The 26,930-nt window shown below is 39.2% G+C and overlaps 1 protein-coding gene across 8 annotated transcripts in view; it reads right to left on the bottom strand.

Annotated features, from left to right (window-relative positions):
* UNC5D (unc-5 netrin receptor D) overlaps positions 1 to 26,930 on the bottom strand; it is a 571,089-nt gene that overhangs the window by 18,015 nt on the left and 526,144 nt on the right. For all 8 annotated transcript variants that reach the window (XM_001088208.5, XM_015145154.3, XM_015145153.3 and 5 more), the window contains 3 exons: positions 19,038 to 19,187; positions 11,457 to 11,621; positions 4,072 to 4,250 (listed from right to left, as the gene is read on the bottom strand). In XM_001088208.5, the coding sequence (XP_001088208.2) occupies positions 4,072 to 4,250; positions 11,457 to 11,621; positions 19,038 to 19,187 (494 nt within the window). The remainder of the gene's footprint in view (positions 1 to 4,071; positions 4,251 to 11,456; positions 11,622 to 19,037; positions 19,188 to 26,930) is intronic.

Here is a 26,930-nt window from a genome sequence, read left to right as displayed (position 1 = left end):
AGGCAGGTGAACTGCCTGAGGAGAATGACTATGTACACTGTGGTCACCTTTTTGTGATCTCAGGGTTGATGAAATCCTAAGCTAATCATAGCTTTCTTACTCAATCATATTGGCAGAGAGACAATTTTAGATTTCTATGTATTAAAACATTTACTATTAGTTCTAGACTATATTATTTGGAATCATAAGAGGGCAAAGACAATGGTTTGGGGTTTTCACAATGGGAAGTTGTGACAGATTACATCCAAAAAAATCCCTGTTGTCTTTGGGACAGTACTAAAAACAGAAAGGGAACTTAACAATTTCTGCAAAATAGAATTAGCTAACAGAGTGCAAGATGGCTGTGAGTAGTTTTCTCCTATTCTTCTCCAAGTATTTTGGTGGCCCTGTTAAAAGATTTCATTTTACTTTCTCAAATTATAAAAATATCCTTACTCAGACATACTGACATTGTCAGCTTTCTCAGTACTACTTAAGACATGAAGGCTGATGTTTTTGGAAATGGCAGCCTCATACCCATTATTTGAAGGTTAGAATGTGTTTTCTAACCTGCAGAATGAAGGAAGCTAGTTTAGTGTGATCATAGTAAATCTCCAGACACAAGAATGAAAATGCCTAGAGCCCATGGTCACCAAGTAGCCACACTTAGTGGTCTGCGTGTGAAGCTGGTGCTCTGTCTGCATCTTGTACACATCTTCTTCCCCCTTTCTTTTCCTCCCTTCTTCTTTCACTTGAAGATAGAGCCAATAACATCCTATGGAAGTTTTACTAAATCAAGGCAAATTCACTTAAATCAGGGGTCAGCAAACTACAGACTGTAGGCCAAATATGGGTCGTTGTCTATTTTTGTGAATACAGCACACTGGCCCACAGTCATGTCTATTTGTTTACAGACTCTCTCTGGCTGCTTTCCTGTTACAGCATCAGAGTTGAATAGTTGCCGAGTAGTTGCGACAGATCCCATATGGCCTAAACTCTTTCCTGTCTGGTCCTTTACAGAAAAAATAAGTTCGCTGGCTCTTAGTTTAAATCATTTTTACTCCATAATTCAACTACTTTTTGAGAGTAAAGCTAGAGATTAAAGAAAAAGGTAGGGAATGACACTCAGTGAAATTGACATGTTCACTGTATAAGGTTTTCATTTATTTAATATTATTGTTTTGAATCAGGGTCTTGCTCTGTCACCTAGGCTGGAGTGCAGTGGCGCAATCATAGCTCACTGTAGCCTCAAACTCCTGGGCTCAAGCAATCCTCCTGCCTCAGCCTTCCAAATAGCTGGGGCAAGAGGCATACACCACTATGCCTGGCTAATTTGTTGAGACGGAGTCTCTCTCTGTCACCCCGGCTAGAATGCAGTGGCATGATCTTGGCTCACTGCAACCTCCGCCTCCTGGGTTCAAGCAATTCTCCTGCCACAGCCTCCAGAGTAGAAGGGATTACAGGTGCCTGCCACCATGCCCAGCTAATTTTTGTATTTTTAGTAGAGACAGGGTTTTACCATGTTGGTCAGGCTGGTCTCGAACTCCTGACCTTGTGATCCACCCACCTTGGCCTCCCAAAGTGCTGCGATTACAGGCATGAGTCACCGCACCCAGCTAATTTGTTAATTCTTTGTAGATACAGGGTTCTCCCTAAGTGCAGGCTGGCCTTGAACTTGCGGCCTCAAGCGACACTTCCACTTTGGATTACAGGTGTGAGCCAGGCTATATAAGATTTAAAGATAGAAGTAGATTCCATATATTCATGCTATTCTAACTTGCTATGGATTGTGAAAATGTCAAGGGGGAAAAACTAGCATTTATTAAGAATCTACATATTCTGGGTACTGTGTTAGAAATTTTCCATGAAATAGGTTATATGAATTATGTCAACAAAATTTTCCTGGAGATGGGATCTTAGAGAAAAACAAAAACAAGTAAACCAACAGGCATATGGGCACTCAGGTTTTATGGATGGCCCCAGACACAGAAGGGGGCAGTTGGTTCCGGGGTAGTCACTGACTGCTCATAAGTGTCCAGATATAAAAGGTTGTTAAACTGAAGTCTCCCAGTTTGAAATGCATTTTCCCTACTGTGCAAGGTCAGAAACTGATGATTTTGGAGGTACTCCCTGTAGTCCTCTTATGTGTACTATAAATGGAGAATAAAATGTAATAAGGTAGGAACATGTACATGCTCATTCAGCAAATTAATGATAGCATCTATGGGCACACAGGTATTTTGAGACAATTATTTTTTCTAAATGGTGACTTAAACAATCATCAACTTTTATAGCCAGCACGAATTAGACTTAACATAGTTCAGATTCAATTGCATTTCTAGAAAAAGAAACACAGGGATAGTAAGTGACTCATTTAGGCAGACTGGTATTGGTAACAGAATCAAGGCTCTCATGCAGATCTTCTGAGTCCCGTTCACTGTTCTTTTTTAACCATGTTATGTTTTCTGGGTTCATTTTTCATTTTTGGATCCATGTTGATCAGAAAGGGAAATTGACACAGTCATGGTGTTCACTGATTATAGACAAGACATCTCATCTTTTGTCAGAGTTGCTGGGAAATATTCAATCTAATTTTTTCCCCGTACACTCATACATTTTTGTTTCTTTCATTTTCAATATATGCCTTTTCAAACATGTGTCTATTCTTTTTGGGCTTGCCTGTCTCTGTAAATTCAGTTTTCTCTTGCAGAAATGCCTCCGTCTTGACTTTCCTCTCTGAGCCTGACTGATTTCTAGTTGTGTCCTTCATTCTTGGCTTCTGGATCCCTTTTGAAACAGAGAGCAGCACTCCATCCCTTCTTGGCAGACATCTACCCTCCCTTTCAGAGAAGAAAGAGTCAGGTAGGATGTCTGTGAAAATAAAGAACAGAAAATGAAAATGACAGAGCAAACCAAACAGTAAGAAAATAAGGCTTTGCCTGAAAGGAAAAAAAAAAATAGTACCAAAGGAAAGAGAAATAAAATGGTTCTGGCAAAATATGTTCTCTATTCATTTTGGGGCATTCAGAGGGCTTATAGGGAGAGGAGATGTCATTTTTCAATGCAGGGATGCTGCGTATCCCTCAAGCTGAGCCCAGACCTGCCTGGCCATCAGTGTTGCCCTGGAGAGCATCACCCCTGCCTGTCTCATCTAAAGTAATAAAGCCCATTATGGATCTCTCTATTCTACTCTCAACTAGAAATGTTAGTGCAGTAATGAGCAGTGTCAGTTTTAGCAGCATGTTGATTCATGGTGCCTAGGCAAGCTTTTGCTTATTTTACATCCTCTGGCTTCAGACCCAAAAGTTATCCTCAAACTTTTTTTATTCCTATTCAGGCAATTGATTTTGTAGGTTGAGTGTGTCCTCATTAAGGGTTAAAGAACACTTAAGATTACCCGATAGTAGAGGGGAGATGTGAGAAATTTGCTTGTTTGTTTCTGCATCACTGGCTTAAGAAAGTGCTCTGTTCGCTCACAATCTCCAAGATAACATAGTCTAAATGCCCATTTGGGTGACCCAGTTAGCAAACCTAGAGATGGTACCAAGAACCAAAGTAAGGATTTTCTATAATGTTGCAAAAGGCAGAATGGGGTAGCAGGAAATGTCACACAGGGTGTCTTTCTCTTTTTTTTTTTTTGGAGACGGAGTCTTACTCTGGTGCCCATGTTGGAGTGCAGTGGTGCAATCTTGGCTCTCTGCAGCCTTGACCACCCAGGTTCAAGTGATCCTCTCACCTCAGCCTCCCAGGCAGCTGGGATTACTGGCATGCACCACCATGCCCAGCTACTTATTTATATTTTTTTGTGGAGATGGGGTTTCACCATGTTGCCCAGGCTGGTCTCAAACTTCTAGGCTCAAGTCATTTGTCTGCCTCAGTCTCCCAAAGTGCTGGGATTTCAGGCGTGAGCCACCACGCTTGGCCTACTGTTATATTCTTGCTCTTTCTCCACTTAGTGGGAACACACATGAAATATGGCCAGAGGAACTCATAAAAATATTGGGGCTCAGAAACTACATGGTTTCACTTAGCCCACTTTATGTTTCCAAGTTCTCTTAGTAACATCTTCTTCCAGAAGGTGTCCCCAATTACCTGTTGATGCTGTTTTTCTGTGCTAACATCTGCCAGTCCTTGCCTTTGGCATTGGGGGTATCAAATGTAGCACAAATCCGCTGTCTGATGGAGTAGGGAATTTTGAAGGCTTTGGGGCCAGTCTGTGCAGGGAAAGTGCTGTCCTCTTGTGCGAAGAAAGTGATGGTTTCTCGTTCACTCTATAAACAAAATAAGGAATGCATGATCAGATCCATCTGAAAGCAGTCCTGATCAACACTTTTATTTTTTAAGAAAACCTGGGTTAACACACATGCACAAAATGCTTGCCTGTTGTGATGGACTCTATAAAATACATTGATAAGTTCCCCTTTCTTCTAAGATAGTAAAGAACTTCTCTAGTAGCCTAATAAATTGTGTACTGGAAATTTACAACAGCCTCTTCCACTCAGGGGAGTCACAATCACCAGCTTCAAGCATTAAAAGAGCTGTCAGAGGCTGGGCACAGTGGCTCATGCTTGTAATTCCAGCACCTTGGGAGGACAAGGTGGGTGGATCACCTGAGGTCAGGAGTTGGAGACCAGCCTTGCCAACATGGTGAAACCCCATCTGTACTAAAAATACAAAGAATTAGCTGGGCGTAGTGGCAGGCGCCTATAATCGCAGCTACTTGGGAGGCTGAGGCAGGAGAATCGCTTAAAACTGGGAGGTGGAAGTTTCAGTAAGTTGAGATCCCACCATTGCACTCCAACCTGGGCAATAAGAACAAAACTTCACCTCAAACAAAAAACAAAACAAAACAACAAAAAAACTATCAGGTGAGAGTAGAATTAGACTCTTTTTCTGTTTGCTTTGGCTCTCAGGCATAGCTCTAGAATCAGCAGGAAGAAGCTACCAAATGACAGATTTCAGTTCAGAGTGAAGAATGACCCTCTGCTAGTCATAACTGACTAATGGTGAAGGGGTCGATCAAAGGAGCTGAGTAGGAAATGCCTTGTAGGAAAGCTACAAGGAAATGATTGTATGTTGATTACCTTTAATTTTGTTTTTTTTCCCCAAGTCCTAAAGTTGTATGATTTTATAATATCTTTATTTCAAAATTAAATAAAATTGTTTCACAATTAAATTGCTTTGGTATAACAGAGCCAGCCTTGAGTCAGAGTAACATATAGACCAGCCTGTATAGTGGTACAATCAGGAAGGCTCCTGCCTGCCTACCTGCTTCTGGTTTCAAACTGTCCAATAAGAATTTGCCATTTCAGTATTAATCCTTATATCCAACATGAAATCCCACAGAAATGTGCCAGACTGCAGTGGTTGCTAATAAATTAAGTGGACTAACAGAATTTTAAGGACTGAAAACTATCTGATTGAATTCCTTCAGCGATTATAAGACAAAAGGGACCCTGCTGATGTAATTAATGTCCCTAATCAGTTGACTCAATCAATTAAGAGATTTTTCTGGGTGGGCCTGACCTAATCAGGTGGTCCTCAAATGAGAGCAGATAGCTCTTGTCTGGAGGCACCTTTTCTCCTGGCCTAGAGGAAAGCAAACAGCCCGTCTATGAGCTTCCTATAGAGGGGGTCATGTATCTGGGACCTGTAGGTGGCTTTTGGGAGCTGAGAGTGACCTCTGGCCAACAGCCAGCAAGAAAATTGAGACCTTAGTCCTAAAGCAATAAGGAACCAAATGGTGTCAACAACCTGAATAAACTTAGAAAAGGACTCTGAGCTCCAGAGAACACACTCTGGCCAACACTTTGGTTTCAGTCTTGTGACATAATAAATAAGTGTTGTTTTATGCTTTTAAATTAGTGGTAGTTTGTTATGTAGTAGAAGAAAACTAATCCAAGGGATAAGTAAAGCATCAGATCTGGGATTGAGTTAAGGGACTAGTTAGAACTGTTTAAACTCCAAGAAGCTGTCCTTTGCCTTAGACACTTACCTGTTGTGCCCTCCAAGTTCACATACACCCTTCCTTCCCTCCCTGAAATCCTGCCCTGATGCCTCTTCCAACTGTTAAATGTCTTCCTAATGTGGGCACACAACCATGATGGTCTTTTTCAGCTAGCAGCTGGGCTCACATAAGTAAAAACTATCAGGCTTGGTAGGTTGAAATTAGCGTTCTTAAATCTGTTAATTGAGAAAACTGGTTGATACAGAAATTTCATTAATGATTGATAATTTTTGTCTTTCTGTAACTATTTAACACAGTTGCATTTTGGGGGCTCTGCTTTTGGAAACACGATGCCTTAATCCACCAGTTCCAAAAGGATATCTCAGAAGAGATTCCAAGAAAAGGCAGTTTCATGGTCACACACATGTGAGAAATGCTGCATATCACACGCTCTTCTTGGAACCTCAAAGTACATGTTATTATATTAAACAGATTCTACTTGCTGGTTTTAGTTATGTTCCTGGAATATTACAAAACAGTACTCATCAAAACTATTCTAGTATTTGAGGTTATCATAGTATAACGGAAAAGAGCATGGTTTTTAGAAGCAGAAAGACCTCACTTTGGAGTAAAACTCAACACTTCCTAGTTCAGTGACCTTGGATGCTACCTTATCTATCTCAGCCCCAACTTCCTAATCAGTTGTTTTGCATTTGTGTAGACTCCACAGAGGTTATGAAACCTGGAAAACTTCACCCAGGTAGTTTATGACATAGGTAAAACTAGAATTCTGACATCCTAACAACTATACAAGTACTTATTTCACTACAGCACCCTGTTTCGAGACAAGTGCCAAGGTGGTTAAGGAAAACGTTCTCTGAGTACCATACGAAAGACTTCATGGAGGAGGCGTTTGAGTTGGCCTGTAAGATGGGTAGGCACTGACCGAGTAGAAATTAGGTGGATAGGTGGTTATTCCAGGCAGAGTGGACAATTCTGTTCTGATATATTGAATGGTTATAAAATGAACCTACTCAGCTTCTTTCTGCTTAAACTAGGTTACAAGATACATCATTTTTATCATGGTTTGTAAAATTTGTTCTAGTCTCTAAAAATGCAAATCAAGTAGGAATAGTATCCTTGCATATTTTCTGACTGATAGAAACTAGAAGCAGATTTTTTAAAAATTCTATACAAATTAACATGGTAGCTGTCATTGTCAATGCCAAAGATGTGGCTTATCAATGAAACTGAAAACACTGGATGTGTCTGTGCTAAAGGATCCCAAGGGACAGAATTGGCCTCTGAAAGCCCTCATGGCATCTATAAATTGTTGACCGAGCTCTCTCTTCACTGGGGGCAGAAGAAAAACCACCTTGATGCATGATATCTTCAGAGAAAGCTGAACAAGGTGGTCTTATTTGAAGGCAAATAAAGTATTATATGAGATAGAGTCTAAAAATAAGTAATTTTCCAATTTACTACACATTAATAAGTGGGTCCCCATTTCCCTCTTAAAGTTCTCAAATTTAAATATTTTCCAGGCATAAGGATTACACTTTATGTAACATTTATGATGCATTCTAAAAGACATCTGGGCCAAGTAATAAGAATCCTGTAGATACATCACATTTTCTGATTGTTTAAATTACATATGCAGAGGAATAGTAGATTTTCATGCTCTGCACATCCGAGATAAGCAGCTGCTACCTGGTAAGCTAAGGGAGTTGTAAATCAGTGAGAAATTCCAACTATTCTGTATGTTGTAACAGACAAATTATCCCCCAACTTCCAACACTTTTGGAGGAAAGATAAGAGAACTGCTTGAATGGAAAATTATAACATGCAAGATTCCTTTAAGTTGTTTATATTGAAGAAAAGATTTTTTAATAATGTTACATTAATAAGGAATGATGAAATAAATTACTTGGGAATTTTTCCCTTCTTTTCAATATTTGCAAAATTGTTTTACTCCAGTCTACAATTTTAGCCTGTTGATACTGTTGCTCTATAGAGTATCGATTGGCAATAATCATTAGGTAATTCAATAGGGTTAAATTTAAAGGTAACAACTTATTTCCAAAGACTGATACAATAATGACCTCTCTAAAGAGTAAAAAATTATATTATCTTGGTCACAAAAATAACTTTTAAGTGTGAAGGTGATATATGAAGGACTGGGTTTATTTGAAAAATCACTTAGAGGCATGAAGGGATATGTCAGGGATGAGGCTGAACATGATGGATAAAATACCTTCAATGAGGATAATTACTACATTGACTTAAACATTTAAAGCAGTATTTAAGATAGATATCTTATTAATATTTAAAACTCAATATTTGGATATAAAGTATCTTATATATCTTAAATCTTGATCCTATATATGTTAATTATATAAATATAACTTACTAACGTATTAAACCACGTAAATCTAGTCTTTTTCTGCTTAGGGAACATGAAACATGATGCACTTTAAAAATTGATCTAGTACAACTAATTCACCGATAGAGACCTGAGTCTAGAATGTATCCTGCACCTCCCCAGGTCATCCCAATTTCTTAGCACTTTCTGTGTCTTCACTTTTGCTTGAACCATTTACCAAAAAATTAAGCCATCTTAGGGAAAAGAGGACAGTTTTCTTTTTGTGAGAAGAGTCTCTCTCTCTCACCCAGGCTGGACTGCAGTGGTGTGATCTTGGCTCACTGCAACCTCTGCCTCCTGTGTTCAAGCAATTCTCCTGCTTCAGCCTCCCAAGTAGCTGGGACTACAGGCACCTGCCACCACACCCATCTAATTTTTTGTATTTTTAGTAGAGATGGGTTTTCACTGTGTTAGCCAGGATGGTCTTGATCTCCTGACCTTGTGATCCGCCTGCCTTGGCCTCCCAAAGTGCTGGGATTACAGGCATGAGCCACCACGCCCAGTCAAGAGGACAGTTTTTATTCATTATATGTATCACCAGATGCGTATCTTTCCTGGGAGTCAGATAATCCCAGGATTAAATGGGTTTGAGCAATCATTCAACAAAGACATCCAGCAGAGCTACATGTAGGATCTCCATTATAGAATGAACAATTCTAGTCCATCACACAGATGGTTACATCCCATCCTTTCTTCTTTTGAAGAAAGAACTTCTCAATTTTCATATACTTTCAGGTACTTGAAGACAAAATTTCTGGTGCTATGATGTTTGCCACTAGTACCTGAGCCCCTGAAGAGAAGCCATACTATGAAGAAGGCCCACAGTTAAGGCTAATCCATTAGATGGCCTTGACTGGGATCCAGAAATAGTGTAGTGGAGTAGTCAGACTTTGATCTTGAAGTCAGGTCTCTGAGTTGGGTACTGTGGCTCCACTCCCTTATGAGTTCCATGATCTTTGATCTTGGACAAGAAAGTTGATGCCTTTGAGACTTTTATAGCATGTAAAATTGTGATAGTACTAATACTTAATCCACAGAATTTTGATGGTTGTATGACAAATATGAAAGCAAATGAAATGATACCTGAAATATAGTGGCTTACAAAAGTTATTGGTCATCTTCTGACACAGAAAATGAGAGCAAATTAGACTTGTCCAAAAAAATATAGTTTATCACAAAGTGAAGATGACAACCTGGGCCAAATTCTGCAGGAATGCTTGAAGCAATTAATAAAATGATCCTTGAAAGGATCGAAGGGTTAATAAAGCCTCTAAAATGCAGCAGCCCTCAAATTGGATGACTATAGCCTAACAATAAATATTGAAATATTATTCTGATACTTGCCTCTCATTATCAAGAGATATTTAATGTTATCTTCTACAAGGCATTTCTAAGTGACTGTAAACTTGTGAAGCATTAGAAAAGAAATTGGGGAGTAAACAACAAGGTTGTGTTTATTAGCTAACTTTCCTTTCAAGCACTTTAAGAATTTGAGGCAAGGAGCAAAAATACCTATCACATTCCTCTTACATAAATATCCTGTAATAGCACAAGTCGATCACCAATATCTGGATGCCTTTACAAACAATAACCTATAAACCGGAATTCTTTCATTGGCCTGTTAATGGACATCTAGGGCAATTTGGATGAGAGGGATCTTTTATGTTATGCCTTTTCATGCTTCCTTCTGAATACCAGCTCTTCTTAGATTTTTTGTTTTTATTTTTAAAACCTTTCTATAATTTTTATTTTACTTTGCAATGCATCATGTGAAATATAGTATCACTGTTCAAGAAAGAGCCTCTAAAAATATCCTACCCCAGGTTTCCAGATCTACCTTCTCCGTGAAAACTAGTTGAGCACATAATGCTAATTGGCAATAATGAATGCAAATACTGCATAAACATGTCAGTTAAGACAGCTATCAATTTTAAGGCACAATCCTTTGGAAAGCCATCCACTCTTCAGAAAAACTATTTGGGGAATTAGCAATGCTCATTTTGCATAAACAATGATTTCAAATGAGAATAGAAGGAATAATGCTATAAAGCTATAAATTTTCCAGGAAAAAACCCTGAAATTGAATTGTATGTATATAAATGTGTTTAATCTTCTGCCAAGCTTAAATTTATAAATATATATTTATATATTAATAAATGCATATATATGTATAGATTTATTTTATAAGTGAAAAGCAAAATATGTATTTTTTTTACACTAATCTGTAATGACCTGGAAACTGCCAAACAAAAGCATCACAGTCCCTCTGCTAATCTTCCCCTCTATCCCATTCAGGAAGGATGGCTATTGTCTACTTTATAAGCTCATGTTCAAAGCCATGAAGTCACTTGGTGGTTTAGGACAAATGGGAGCCATGACGGAAATCAGATGCCTTTTTGCAAAAGTTCTCAAGTGAATCCTCCCTTGACTGCTACTTTAACTCTATCTTCCAATACTGATTTGACCTGGACAAAGTCCTTTCTCACTTTGCACTTCCATTTCCTTACCTTATAGAATGAGGTCCTTCTTATATTATTGTATTGTCCTGTCCTCCTTATATTATTGTATTGGAAGGGAGTAACGGAAATGTGGATGTACAGAATTCTGAGCCTGGGGAGCATGAGAAACAGTAAGACAGGGAGTCTCATCCCTGGAGATAAAATAACACATATAGGGCAACTGACTTCTGGAAAACTAGTCAGAACCAGCAGAAAAACAGTCTGAGGGTGGCTTTGTGCCTCTTTGTGGCATGTGTCTCAACTGTACCATCTGGCTTCAGTCTATAATGAATCTCAGCTGGTAATCCAAGTCTGCTGTGGAATGAGACTTCTTGTGATTTTGTGTATCAAAAGCTTGGTACCAGTTCCTTCCCCAGAGGTACCTTCACAGTCTAAGCTCTCTGATGGGTTGAGCTTCCTTGCCCAGGGGGAAGTTTAGTTCAATCCTCGGTGTGAGAAAAAGTTTATTTTCCCTTATCAGTAATGAAGATGCGGACTTTGTGCATTTTGAAGCTCTTTCAGAACCTGAATAGCACGGCTGGTAGGTATAGCTTTATTATTCTTATCGTCCTTCAGAAAGGGTCAAATGACCTGTAGATCAAGGACTCACCTCTAGGATTGATGTCTGCACTTGGAGGATCTGTTCATGGCCTTTGAGCTGCCGAATGCAGATTTTGCAGGACAGCTGGGTGGTGGTGGGCGTGTAACGCTCCAGGGAGAAGGCACAGTGCAGGGGCTGCCGGTTACTGCACCACACGCGGGAGAACGGGACTTCCTGCAGGGGAGAAGGAGAGAAGGGATGGTTTGCAGGGCCCAGCTGAGATGAACTAGAACAGGGGAGACTTAATAGCGATGATGATGATGATGACGACGACGATGAAGACAATCACAGCAGAGATAATTGCCTAGGCAGCTTTAGTGGAATTGTTGTAAAAATAATGTTCCAGCAAATGCCAAGCAGCACAAAAGTAATTAATGTCAATTCCAATTGATAACATTTGAATTCCGAAACCGCACTGCAAGAGCTCAGATTTCACTTGGTGACACACAATTAGGAAGAATAACATCAAGAATTATCATTTTCATTCCCCGCTTAGAAAATATTTTCCTTTGGAAGATTCCTGTGAGCCATGCTTCTACTTCGGTCTGTGGGAGGACGTTATCTTTTTACCTATGTAAAAATTATGCTAAGGAACTGATTGGCCAGAACTTAACTCCATACCACAAACTCATGCAGAATTGTGAGAACACAATATTGCTAATGTATCCAACATAAAAATTAATACCTAGTGCAAAATCACACACATATACACACAGACAGAGAGAAAAAGAGGGAGGAAGGAGGGGAGAGAGACAGACACACATAGAGGGCCACCCCAGAGTGATCTAGTTTGTCAATTCTTCATTTGCTCAATTTGTCCATTCAACCATAATGTATAAAGTGCCTGCTAATGACCAGACACTGTACTAGGTAAACAATAAGAAACAATAACAGATTCAGTCCCCCACTCTCAGGGGACATATGGACAACTGAGAGGCAAAAATACCTTTTAGTAAATGAGGAAGGAGATGATAAAATCTATAGATTACTCATTTTTCCTAGTATTAGCCATTGCTTGCTACCAGACTGTGTCTAATAATGTGAAGTAGAAGTTAGTCACTGAAATTTTTTCATGTACTAAAAAGTCTCTCTCCTTTCTAATCAAATGTGGCTTGGCCCTTAGCAATGACCACATATGCCTCTAGTAATCCTCACGCTCACTTTTTTCTCTATTTCTCACTTTATTAGTTTGCTCCTTTACCTATTGCTAAAAATAAAATTTTCCGCAATACTAGAACAGAAAGGTGGCAAGACATGTATCAAATCTGGAAGTTTGGAACCCTGAACTATGACTGGTGATGAAGCCAGCACGTGTCATGAGACTAAAGAGCATGACTGAAATGATCTTTTCCCTTTGAGAAGCTATGCGTTACCTAGTTATTCCCAAGCCCTTATGTGCACACTTGTTTGGATACCTTGCTTCCTAATTTTCTCTATAGAAAGCCCCATAGATTTTTATTTTGGATGTTTACTGGTAGACTCAGGAAGGAGGGATGGATGGACTCTAGATGGTTGTGAACTTGAAGAGAGGAGATCCAGCTTTATGGGAGTATGAAATAACAAAATCAAATATTCTACCATGCATCTTAGCAATAAATTGCGGGTCATTTTGTTTGTTATTAATCCGGAACCAAAAGAAAAGTGGAGTTTCAAGAAGGATGTAGAGAAGGTCTACAGGTGGGAAAGGATCTGGCATTTCACAGACTTCATTCCTGTGCAAGAAGTGGGCTGTCAGAATGGAACTCTATCTTTGCCATTCTCTGTTCTTCCCCATGTGGAAGGGGCTTGAAGACTAAAAACTACATTTTAAAATTCCCCTGCTGGCAGTTCACATTTCCATTCTGCCCACAAGAGGCACTCATGCTAGATTTGGAAGGGAAAGGAAGTGCAGAAGCCATCACTGCCCGTCTAACATCAGCAGGCAGACCTGAAGGCTTCAACTGACAGCCCAAGAAAGGTGTGCAGGGGCTTCTGGACATTCCCTGGAGAATCCACTGCTTTAGTGCTGGTGCACTTTCCTGAAATTCCTGACCTGACTGGTTTTCTAATACCACTAGTAGCTTTCTCTGACCTTGGCTCTCCACAGAGGTTTCGTAATCATATAAATCCCTTGATTAAATTTCCCCTCAGTTGAAACGTCTTGAGCGCCTTCTATTTTCTTGACTAAAACAATTCAATTCTTGATTTGAAGAAGTTATCTTAGAAACTGATGTGAGTTGGGCAACCCTGAAAGGGGCTACTACTGAGTTCCAGAGGGAGGCTATTGTCTGGGGAAAATGCTGGAAGAGGCACCAAGCTAATGATCACTAAGGAAGCTTTTCGTTGGAGGACAACTTGCTTGCACCATCAGCTGACAACACATGTCCATTTAATGGTATCGCTTTCCCACTTTCTTCTAATACAAAAAATTTTGCTTATGATCTCTTCTCTTTTCTTCCTGTGGTAGATCCTGCAGCAGAGGGCATCTCTGGTTGGTGGGGCCTCCTGGCAATGCCTACAGGAAGTCATTTTCTCTAAAATACTCCAAATGACTTTTCACTTGTATCATCATGTGCACTTACAAGTTCTGCCATTTCTCCTTGTTATCTAATGTGATTTTTTTCCTAATTCTCCTAAGCTTTGTTCCACTTTGTAAACCATGGGCAGCCCTTCCTCCATATCTCAGCCTCCTACACTTCTCTCTCTGCCTTCTGTACTGTTCAAGATCCCATTTGTTCACACATGCCCCAACTGCCATCTCTCTGAGGAGGACTACAAAAACATCATCTCTGGCATTTATCTCATTATCCTCAATCCCTGGTATTATACCCCTAAGCGCTACAATAATCTTGTTTGGTCTTTACTTCTCTGGTAAATTTAACTTTTGGAAACTGATTGCTATCATATCTCTCCCATTGTTCTCCTCCTCTAATATTCTGGTTTCCATTATGCTTCCATTATGGCTAACTCTGGTTACTTACTCCCAGTCTTCCTGCCTTCAAGCTCTACTACACAGAGCAAATGAGGGGGTTGGGGCTTAATGGGAGAGGCAAATAGCTCAGGAAAGCAGAAAGCAGTTGACTGGGATTATTCAGGGAATAGCATTATGGTCTTTTTTTTTTTTTTACCTCTAATGACTGGGCAGGCATTGATGTGACCAGACCACCTAGGAACTCTAAATTTATTACATGAGTCCTTTGCTTGGGGGGCCACAATGGAGCTTTGATGCCTGCTGTCTCCTGCCTGGCCTTCAAAGTCTTCCACCATCTCTTGCCCTATACTTGTTCTCTCCATTCTTATTTTTATTAGCCCTCAAATAAACTCTCTTCTCCAAACCAGTGAATTTTTGTAGAGTTGCTTTGCACCATGCACTTCAATGAAAGTAACCATAACACAGCACTCTGGAGTTCACAGGTACTTTTGCCTAAGGTGGTTTTGCCCAGCTAAGCTAAGTAGGAGATGCTTCCTAAAATTGAAATTTGAGTTATTATAGTGTAATGCAAGCACTTGGACTTCAGGGCTAGACAAAAAACTGTGCTCAAGGTCCAGCTCTTAAGCAAATGTATGTTTTCTGCAATTTGATTTGAATCATTGGTAATGCTTACCTTCCAAAAAAAAAAAAAAAAGGCACTGACCACTCATTTAAAAGTGTCCTCTCTGGTATCATTTGCTAAATTCCCTGTATTTTCTCCTAAAAACACTGGAAGAAATATAAAAGAGTAATGCCTACTGCAAAGATAATTTTTCCTTGCAGAAAGACATGAGAATTAGTACCAAAAAACAATAAAACAAAAGCCCTCTTTTTTCTTTTCCATTCCATCTAACACAATCCAAACATTTAAAAATCTGATTTTAAGACAGTATCAAGGGAATGCTTTTTATTGTTGACTTGAGTAGCAGCTGCCAATAGCATTCAACAAAACATTTTAAAATAATAGAATTAGAAATGCCATGATTAGTGTGTTTTCACGGCAATCATCTTCACTTTCATTTATTCAAAAAAACAAAAACAAAAAACACCAACAAGCTCGCTGAGCTGAGAGGAATTATGTGGAAAGTAATATGGGAGGAGAAAGTATAGCAGTTATGGGTGTTTAAAGAATTCCGGAAATGTTTTCATTTTGACTCCTATTATAATTAGGTTCTTAGCAGATGGAGAGAATGTAAATCATATCTTAGCAGGAGACAGACACTGGGTTCTCCAAGATACATAGCATGCTGGAAAGACAGCTGCTTTTACCCTAGGGAGGTGACAACTTGACTTTGTGTTTTGTTGGCTTTTAAAAATAATAATTTATTGTATTATGTTTATTACAGCTCCCCTACCCCACAGCCAGCAAGGAATAAAGGAAAGTGATTTAGGAGCTCCGAGGTCCCAGCAAGGAATAAAAGAAACTGATTTAGGTGCTCTCAGGTCCAGTAACCTATTAAAAGTAGAATTATTTACCTCCCAGAGGAGGGTTGCTAATTCTACAGAGAGGGAAAATCATATATTCCTAATTGTGGTAGAGTCTTAGGGACTGACAAGAAAATGGGATATAATGAATTGTTTACTTGGGGAGACTAGCATCATGGACCTCAGGTTTTCTTCGAACCAATGTCAGTGGCTGCTACCATGATGAGATCTCAGAAGACCTGACATAGCCTTTCCGACTTCTCACTCAATATACCTGGCTTCATAAGCAATGACATCTATAAAGTGTAATCCTCCAGAACCTAAACCAACAAGATTTAAGATCTAGTTGGTCCTTCAATATACAGGCTCTCATCACATATCTCTGGGCCCAACCTTGAACTCACACCATTCTAAAAACATTTCTCATGCAGTTTGTTGGTGTCTGATAGGGAAAACATTGTACGTACTGGGCACCTCCCCAGCCTGTACCTTTCTGGGAAATTTCTACCTTTCCCAGAAGAAAACAGGGAAGTTTCCTAGTAGAGTAAGTTTTGGGTACCAATTGTAATATGTCAGCCCCCAGACTCCTGATTTGAAGTTAGAGAAAGGGAGATTCACCAATTGAAGGAGAGACCTATAAATGATGTCAGGAATAGTGCGATTTTCTCTCTCCACAATAGCTCTCTGGGATAACAAGAAAAAGGCCCTGTTAGTTCCTAACCACTAAGCCCTAATGAAAAGCCATTCTCTATTATCCACGCCAAGTTTGTCAGTGCACATGATGTTCTACATGAGGTTCAAGCAGGCTGAACACAAACCCTCCCCTAAGTGCTTACATCTAATGCCCAGAGCAAACACAGCATGGTCATTAAGCCAAGCACAATATGCATTCACACAAGCTGAGGATTTCAATGATGAGAGGGGCAAGGAAATTGGTGGTAGGGGTGATGAAGAGAAAGGAGGAATAGAGCGGAAAGCCATTTGGGGTAAGAAAAATGAAGTGGAAATGAAAACTCAGTGGCAAGCCTCCTGATGCAGAGAAAATTAAATTGTTTCTCAGCCTTCCAAGACTCTTTCAAATTATGCTCAATTACAAAAGGCAAATATTTATACATGTTCACAACTTCCATGTAATCCAGCCCATCCCAGCAGTAAAGCTTGCTGGGTTTCCTTGAAAGTCAATGTCCTTTGGCTTTGGCTGGTCCTGTTGTACCCTCTGAGGTCAGTAAACACTTAGCCCCCTAAGTCTCTTCTTCCTGGGGCTCTCTTTGGTATCCCTGGTGTCAGAATTATTGTTTAAGTGATGCTGCAAGGTAATGGTTCTTTCATCTGATTTTTTATCTCCAAGCATTACACTTAATAGTTCACTTTGGACTGAGTCACTTGCATCAGATCCAGTGAAATGAGACCCTTATAGCCTATAAAGATTAATATGGAGGAATTTGCATGACTATCAGGACTTGTTTTAACAATACTCCAAAGTTCAATTTGGACTAGAAACTTTGAATACTGCTTACTGGAGAGCAAAGAGACCTACACCTTGAATGTCATAAACTATTTATTCATAGAAAACTTCTCCCCATGGAAAAAAATGTGGTGAATGTGCCCCTGGCCCTCCCAGGAAAAAAAAAAATGTTCAGGGCAACGAGAGATGGTTGTGCTGCTTTGAATGCACTAAAACTGTACAGACAGGCAATTCCTCAGGTAGTAAGTCTGAAAAGTCAATAGAAAAATGCAGCCCTGTCCAGTTTAAAAATCCTGAATTTTAGAAGTTGGATGGTTGGTGGTACAACGTTTTTCTAACCATCATGATGCAGTCAAGGTTTTTTCTTTGTGACTAGGCTTGTTCCCATTCTGACAAGCTGGTATACCTGTGTATAGTTTAAAAAAAAAAATGCTGCAAGGTTGGAAGGTTACAAAACCCAGAGGACTCTACACATTACGCTGATGGGCAAAACAAAGAAGCCTGAAAGCATTCTGTGATTCCAGGTCAATGTGAGTCCACCAGAAGCTTTTCCAGAGCGAAGGAAATATCCTGTCCTTAGGCACTTGAAGTAAGACGACTGGCTTTAGAAACTATGGAGGCTAGCGAGCTGCTTACTGTAATATGTAATATGTATCACTGGGAATTTTCATAGACTTGTTTATAAGAGATCTTTTAAGGCTAAACATGTACTTGAAATAACTAAATAGGATCCAAAGAGATTCTGAGTCTCCCTGAAATGTTTACTTTGTTTGTTTGCTTTTTGTTTTTGAAATCTCTAACAGGAGACATGTGGACAATAAGTACCTTTAGATATTTATAAAAGGACTCTTAAGAAGTGTTCTGACCAGGCGCAGTGGCTCACGCCTGTAATACTAGCACTTTGGGAGGCCGAGGTGGGCAGATCACCTGAGGTCAGGAGTTCAAGACCAGTCTGGCCAACATGGTGAAACTCCATCTCTACTAAAAAATGCAAACATTAGCTGGGCATGGTGGCGGGCACCTGTAATCCCCAGTTGCTCAGGAGGCTGAGGCAGGAGAAGCACTTGAACTCAGAAGGTGGAGGTTGCAGTGAGGCAAGACCACGCCACTGTACTACAGCCTGGGCAACAGAGAGACAGACTCCATCTCAAAAAAAAAAAAAAAAAAAAAAAAGAAAAGAAAAAAGAAAAAAAAGAAAAGAAAAGAGAAAGAAAGGCATGTTCTTTTTCCTTCCCATCTTGCCTGATTCATTTGGCAGCAAGTGCACTTCATATATGAAAGAAAAAAATCTCTTGTTTTCATCTGGCTAGCCATAGCTCTCTGCAACTCAAAATTATCACCCTTAAGAAGTTCCTCACTGACATTCAGTTTATTCACTGCTGAATATGATAAAGATGCTGTCTCATAATGAGCTGATTTTTAATAAAAACAAACCAACCCACCAACCTGGCTCTATGTTGTTAAATTGGCATCTTCAACCTATATTGAGCAATGATTCCAACAGGAGAGAAGAGAAAGGCCATCTCACCTAACATGCAAGCACCTTTCTTCCCACCCGTTAGAATGCTGTGAATTTATGACAATATGTTTCACTCCCTGTGTGTAGCCCAAACTGTTACATTTCTATGACAGTTTTGAGGCAAAATCCATCCTTTAAAGGAGGAAAATCAAGTGGACCCTTGCCAGGATCTGTGACATGCTTGCTGGTTAAAGCAAAGCCGTTTCTGTTAGAAACCCATTTGGCCAGTACCTGGCAGGCAGTGAATGGTTTAATTCTCCAGAGGAATGGGGGAATATCAAGGACAGAGATCTGAAGACTAAAGGTATTCCCTTTGAAATGCAGCAACTTTGGTTCTTCCAGGAGCTGTCCACCTTGATGCCTTTCATCTGAAACCACTTCCTATAGGAGAAGAAAAAGAAAAGGGGATCAATAATGAAATACCCTGCTTATATATTTCCTATCTATGGATATGCACGCTCACTACCATGTGTCTTCCACAAACAGACAGACAGCGTAGGAGAAACATACTTCTTTATATCCCCATAGCCCATAAAGTTCAAGACTAAGGATTAACAACTGCTGAGTGACAAGTATTTGGTTAGAAAGAGACAATATTTTTGTTATTTGTGTTGCTTAGGGCTTTAAACTACACTGTGCCTTTATTTAAACCTCAAAGACCTCCCCTGCCCCCAAGCAAATCGTAATACTTCTGGGTTTCCACAACTGTAGGAATTTCACTCTGTGACCACAATCAAGGGATGCATTCATGCTCAACCTGACACATCATCATATTTCACACTAACTAGAAACAGCCCCCCTCCACTCTGGTTCAATTTTTCTTCACTAATGCAGGCATTATATGATATTTATTCTTTTGGCCTAAAACAAATGTTCCAGTGTGCATGTATCATGTTTATTTGTAGTCATGTTTGTAAAAGTTATTATACCAAAAGGCCAAGAAAAAATAAGTTGTTTAGCAAGGTAGCTGTAGCTCAGGAAAACAGAAAACAAATTCCTGAGGAAACACTCCTGTAGCTTTCACTGAAAAATCTTTATGTAATACAATCTAATACAAACTCAATTCACATATATTCTGTTGAGTAAACCATTTCATTGGTTCCAAATTTGTGGTGTTAGAATCATATTGGAGAGATGATATAACAAATGGAATAACAAAACAAATACATATTCAGTGAAGTGCTAAATGATTGTGCGGGATTGAGGCTTTCAGTGTTACTGAAGATAAAGAGATCTCCTTAAGTCCATTTTTAAAATCACCATTAATTGACATATTATTTCCTTGCAGAGCTAGGAGAAATTAAAAATTGAAATCCTTTATGTCCTATAATCTCAGATTCTAAAAAAAAAAAAGACTGTTAGAAAACAAATAGGTTTATAAACACAATCAAACTTACATTTCAATTATCAATGAGTAAAAACACCTTTACTTGTTATCTTATATCCATCTCTTGTCCATAAGTAGAATGACAGTAACAAAAACATTTTTGACTAATATGTCATCCAAGTTTTATCCTTCATGTACACATAAACTGTTAATAGGTTGCCAGTATCTTTTTCCAGGACTGAATCAGTGGCATTTTCTCCAGCTCTTTGGTGTTGCGTGTGGGAAGGGTGTTTCCTGGGGCCCAAGGGTCAGTGATAAACTAGATGTGATGATAGAAATATTCTCTCTGTGTGGCTCATTATGGTACCCACTAGCTACAGTGGCTATTAAGCACCTGAAATGTGGCTACAGTGATGAAGGAGTTGAATTTTTAATTAAAGTTAAATACCCACATGTGATTAGCAATGACCATACTGGACAGTACAGTGCTAGGTAATTCACAATCTTGTGGATTTCAGAGTTGAACATGATAACATGGTAGCCAATGTCTGGTGGGGGTTACAAGAAATGGAAGAAAAGAGGCACTATGGGGAGGATAGGAAATTAATTCTAAATGCCTGCTTGGTTGAGACGTTAGGCGGTCTCTGGTCACTGATTCCTTCTTTTGAGATTTACTAAATTTCCATGAGAGCTATGTTACAGCTGGACACTGGGTGTGCAGAAATGAAACAGTCTCTGCCACCGAGAAACTTACAATACTGTGAAAGGGTCAGGACACTAGGCATTGATTCTAATATAGTATATATTACCATGCATATATTCCTAGGAGGTTAAGGAAGACAGAAGGTGCCCCTGACTCGGATGGGAGGACAGACCAGGAAAGGAGTCTGGGCATTACTAGGGGAGGTAGTATTTGAGCCAAACTTTGAAATAAAGGGAGGAGCTGGCCACTAGACAAGGAAGGAGAGGACATTCCAGACGCTGAGCAGGGCATTCTCAAGCATGGTGGCTAGACAGAGCTGGGATGGAAGGTTGAGGTGGAAAGTGTGTGATTGGAGATGATGAAAATGTGGGGCAGAAACCAAATAACAAATTCTTGCTTGCTACGCTAGGGACTTTGTATTTTATTTTTGAGTACTGTTGCTCTGGTTTTAAGGTGCATTAAAACTCTTTTGGTGTCTTCACGTACTCAAACGAATACCAGTCTTGTAAATTGAAGATAGCAGCATAAAATTCTAATCACATTTCTGTGTAGTTTTGGGCAAATTATTTTCTTTAGACCTCAGTTCCTTACCTGGGTTTATTTATAGCCAAGCAAAATAATTAATATATTAACCTATTTTTGCAATTCTGGTGCAAGATTAGAAACAAGTACAAACAAGAAATGTGCTTATTAAGACCATATTAAAGCCATAGTATAACAGCAACTCTTCTAAGTGTACTTGAACTAGGCTTTCTCAAGTATACCCTTTTCTTTAAATTTAACTTTCCTTAATGGACATGAAGTAGTCGACACTAGGAAATGAAGTGAGTTCTTCAAGGTCATGTGTTACTTATTGTAGTGCTAGACTATTTTGTTATTTAGACACTACACACAATAGTTGTATTAGAAGATTTAGAGCACCAAGTGCCTTATTTACACATGAAAACACGGAAGTCCCCTGAAGAAAGTTGTTTGCCTAAAACCACATGGCTAATGAGAGAGCTGAGACTAGACCAGGGCAGCTTGATCGTGGTCCAGTGTTTTTTCTTAGATTTCCCTGCCTTTTCTTACTACTATGCTTTTTTTTCTAAAGAGTCATGTGAAGGTCATTCTGTGATTAACTCTGCCTCATAAATAATTTTTCATTGGTGCAGGATATATGTATAAGAAGATGTAAGTCAATCTGTGTGTGCCCTAGAGTTATATGTACTGTCTACACAGTCCATGAAAATCAGAATGGATAATATTACAAATTTTAAAAATAGATATCTGCTTATAATTATCATGGAAGAAAATAGTACCTAGAGCAGAAAATAGTTCTGCTCTAGGGCCTCAAATTTAAATACAACACGATTTATTTTTTGCTCTTTTCACTTACTCCTTAAATCTGCACATATTGAGCCAACAACATAGAAGTAACAGTGTCTTATAATCTTGTACAAAATATTAAGCAATTACAGTTATTCTATAATAAAACAATTATTAAAATGAAAAAGCCCAGTAATGAACTTATAATTGTATTTATAAATTTGTAAAGGCACAATTAGCTTCAAAGTTAAATAAACAGACTCCTAAGTATGAACTTTAAAATACTCTCCAAATACAGTGGATTGCATTTAACACAGGGTTCCCTGAACCTACTGTATTACTCTAGGAGGCTAGGTCTGGGTATATATAAGTATTTCTTGGATGCTTCTGATGACCAGCCAGGCTTGGACAACTCTGCTTAGCTAGTTCTAAATCACTCATAGGGATGAATTATACCAAAAGTGAGGCTTGATAGTAATTTGATTTTTCCAATCTGCCTTCTATGTGACAAGAACCTCCTGTTAAATACCTCATTCCATTGTTAAACTGATAATCTGAGTAAATGGAACTAGGAAATAGGGTCTGGCCAGTTTTTTATATATCAAATGCACCTGAAGTCTCTGGATGGTGGTTTTTCTCAGCATTCTGTTTCATCATTTTACATTGGGGTTGCAAGCCATCCAGTTCTAGGAGCTGTGGCCAGGAAAAACTTGTGCTTTGTGCCTCACTGAGCTCTTTATGTTGATTTAATCAGACAGGCAGCAATATTCAGGTGTGCTTCAGGGATAGTAAAACGGGCAGGCTGAATTTACATATTTATGAGACAAAACTGAACTTAAACACACACACATACACACAAATTATGTCACTATGGTGTTTTCCTTTAAATGCTTTACGTGAACAATATTTCCCAAGATTGCATTATTGAGGAACACAAGAACTACATCTAGAGGAAATCCTTTGAAATTAGATTCTAAATCCACCTTAATGCCAAGTAAGTAATGAGTATCAAAAGTACTATATAGGAGTGCTGGGAGCAATGGCAAAAAAAAAAAAAAGAAACAAAAATCCCTAGTTGTTTTTCTCTATTTTCTTTCTTAGATAAGATAGGGAACTGCTTAATTCCTTGCTTTCCTATGTCAAGGTTTGTTTGAGCTGTGCATGCGTGTGTGTTTTTGTGTGTAATAATCAAAAAACCAGGTCTTAAAATGTTACTGCTTCGAAGATATATCACCATTTCTCAACCTTTGGTTTGAATTTATCAGAGTCAGCGATGTCAAACATACAAGCATAAAATGGCAGCCCTAATTATTACAAAAGCACAAAAGCAAGGACAAGAAGTCATTTATTTATTGTCTTCTTATTCTTTTCTCACCTACCTACAGGCAGATGACATTGTTTTTTTTTAAAAACATAGCAGATTTAATTTTTCATAGAGACGATTTTAGATGTGTTTATCAGAACAGATCTTCAGAAATCTGAAACTAAATTATGTCTTAGCCAGGTACACAAAGTATTCTGTTTTTGTCAAGGAAATTGCTACTATTACTCAGATAAGCTACCCCCAGAGCAAATGAGACTCAAATAGAGTAGATCTGTAGGGGGTGAAGGGAAAGGAAGACAGGACTAAAAATAGAGAATGGCCCTATTTAGATACTGAAATTCTCTCAAGGAATATTCTACAGTGGGCCCATTATATTGCCTGGTCCCCCACCTAGTTCTGAGAGGACAGGTGGAGTTGAGTCTCTACACGTTCCTTCTCACAAGGTCTTCTGGGGAGAAGGTAGGCATTTCAGTGTTTTATGGGATACAATCTCCGAGTGAGACATGAATGAAATGAAAGATGCAACCACGCACTTAACCTCAGCTTCCTTTTGGTTAAGAGCACAGAGTTGGGCATCTGTTATCATTCTTTGAGATACTGCAATAAATACAGCAGCTGTCACAACCATGCTCACATTGATTTCCTAATTACAACAAACGTGTCATCATAAGGATAGTTGAAGCACATTCCAGGGTGGGCAATTTCTGCAGAAATGCTCCAAGAAAAATTGCTTACTGATTTTGATTAAGAAGTCAGGGTTCTTTCAGGGTTGCAGAAAATATTATCACTGTATACTATATTTTCAGCTTACGCCACAGAAGTTGGGAGAGCTAAATACCAATTTGTGAGGTCATTTAGGGGTTCAAAAAGGGAACTGTCGTTAAGGCTTTCCTAAAATAGAACTGTTTTAATGGGTTAGTAACTAATTTCCTCCTCCAATGCAATACCATGTATGAAGCCATCACAATATGAAATGATTTGGGATATGCAGGTGATCAAAATAAATCTCTGCAGAAGGCCCTGAACACATTCACTCAGCAAAGTAAAAATCCAGAAAGCAAGACGGTTTCAGAAACAAAACCCAGAAACTAAGACTGAGGAATAAATGGCTGTTTCCTGTACTAGGAAGTCTCAGTTCAGAAAAGCCACAAGTTTCATTTTAATCCCTATGTGGGCCAGAAAAGTTATTCAAACAAGGTTGATGATCTTTCAAAACCCCAAGGGGGACACATGGCCTTTCTGCTCATGACAGCTGTCACATACATCCTGTCAATAACAAGTACAACCAAACACAGCTTTATTTGCCATTATAGGAGAGAGAAAGAATCACGGAGGTAAAAAGATTAGGACAAATGGGGTCAAAGGTATTTCTACCAAAAAACATTACTCTAAAGCAAAATTAAAGAAATACCTCTCGACTGGGCACAGTGGCTCAAGCCTGTAATCCCAGCACTTTGGGAGGCTGAGGCAGGTAGATCGAGACCATCTTGGCTAACATGGTGAAACATCATCTCTACTAAAAAAAAAAAAAAAAAGAAAAGCCAGGCATGATGGCAGGTGCCTGTAGTCCCAGCTACTCAGGAGGCAGAGGCAGGAGATTCATGTGAACCTGGTAGGCGGAGGTTGCAGTGAGCTGAGATCGGGCCACTGCACTCCAGCCTGGGGGACAGAGCAAGACTCCATCTCAAAAAACAAACAAAGAAAAAGAAATACCTCTCAATGATGAAATACACTTGGATTCGATTAGAGGGAGAATAACATTCTCCCTAGTACTGTCTAAAACGATTCTATTACCAACCAAAAATGGATAGTGGTTTGAAAACTATGGCTAGGGTGTTTTCATGATGTCCACAATAATTGGTATTCATCTGTGAACACTGGAGCCATGGTAGAATATAGTAGAGATGAAAATAGATGATCTGAAAGTCACTGAGAACAAGCTCTTTAAGTATATGTCTATCTCACTGCTATATACATCAGCTGGGAGACCCTTATTCAAAGAAAACTCCAAACTGGTTATGAGGGCTGACTTCCAAGACAGTTGTGTGAACAGCTCCACACAGTCACAGTAGTCAGCAGTGGGTTATCTACATCAGCCAGGAGATTGGAAATCTTCCATGATGTTCCATGGTTACTCCAGTTTACTCAGCCTTTAAAATCTGGCTGAGTTACTAAACATCCAACTTGAGTCATGGTGCATTTTACAACTGGTGAGTAGTAGTAGTGACCCCAAGATGAACCCTCTCTTTAAGAGATTTATTCTTTATTTTTGCTTCCTGAATATCTGTTATATATTTTCTCTTGGAGCAATCCTCTTATTGCGGGATGGGGAGTGCAGAGGAAGAGTATTAAATGACAATGGTGGGAGGAGGTTTAACTACTTACACTGAAGTTTCTTATTCCACAAAATGGCACACCTCTGAAAGAAGCCCTTTTTGTGAGCAGCCAAAGAAAAAGTGTGCCCTTCACAATGACCTGTGCTACTTAAGAGATACTCAGGGGCAGTTCGGGAACACAGGCTGGCACTGTGTCACCTTTACTGGCTTATGTTCAGGAGTGAGGTCATGATATTTTTTTTCTACTGGTAAACATGAGTTTTCCAGCTCAGTGTCTTAAAATCTAGTTACTGAGAAAATGCTCTGCATAATGGACTTAATGACCCAAAACTGGAATAGCAGGGATCTAGAATGAGGTGTGTCAGGAGAGCTATGCTATTTATATATGGGCAGAGCTTACACCGGCAGTTCTGCATCATCCTTGCTGCTATTAATAAACTTGCAGTCTTCCTGAGTAGCTAAATTAAAATGAGTCTTACATGATTAAAAGTACCAAAAATGGAAAGGAATCTTGAACCATCTCTGCCCTAGTAGCCCTGATAATTAATAGACTATATGCCCAGGATAGAAAATGACTACCTCGTGATAGGTATGATTTATAATTGTGGCTCCCTAACTACAACCTTCAGTTGATTCAAGCAATTTTCTCCCTGCCCTCTGCACATCAAATAACTCTCTTTGTTCCTGTGGTTCATGCTATTTTTTTTTCTCTTGATGTGGTGTTCCTTTCTGTTTTGTTCCTAAATCTCATCCATCCATGGAAATTTGTAAAAGAGTTCTCAAAAACTCTTCTCCATTTGTGTCACTGCTGAATTCTGACTACATTTCTGGTCAGTTGCATAACTTAGTACACAATGTTCCGCACATGCCTTAGTTTAGCCCTTCTCTCTTCTTGAATTTCAAGTACCCCAACCCCTCTTACATTGCTGACCACACAGTAACACGGCTCTTGCTTCAAAGTAAGTATCCCAGTCAAACCAGTGGTGAAACTGCCATTGCAAAATTATAACAGTGAAAGCCATCTGACCTAACCAACTTCCTCTTGCTGCCAACCTCCAAGCTGTCCTTGTTCATTCCTGTGTATAGGCCAAACTAACTTTGGGAGGAACTTATATTATAGTTTAAC

Source organism: Macaca mulatta, chromosome 8 (assembly GCF_049350105.2).
Source record: "Macaca mulatta isolate MMU2019108-1 chromosome 8, T2T-MMU8v2.0, whole genome shotgun sequence".
Taxonomy (NCBI): Eukaryota; Metazoa; Chordata; class Mammalia; order Primates; family Cercopithecidae; genus Macaca; species Macaca mulatta.
The sequence above is the reverse complement of the archived record's forward strand: the minus strand, read 5'-3'. Positions and strand labels throughout refer to the sequence as shown.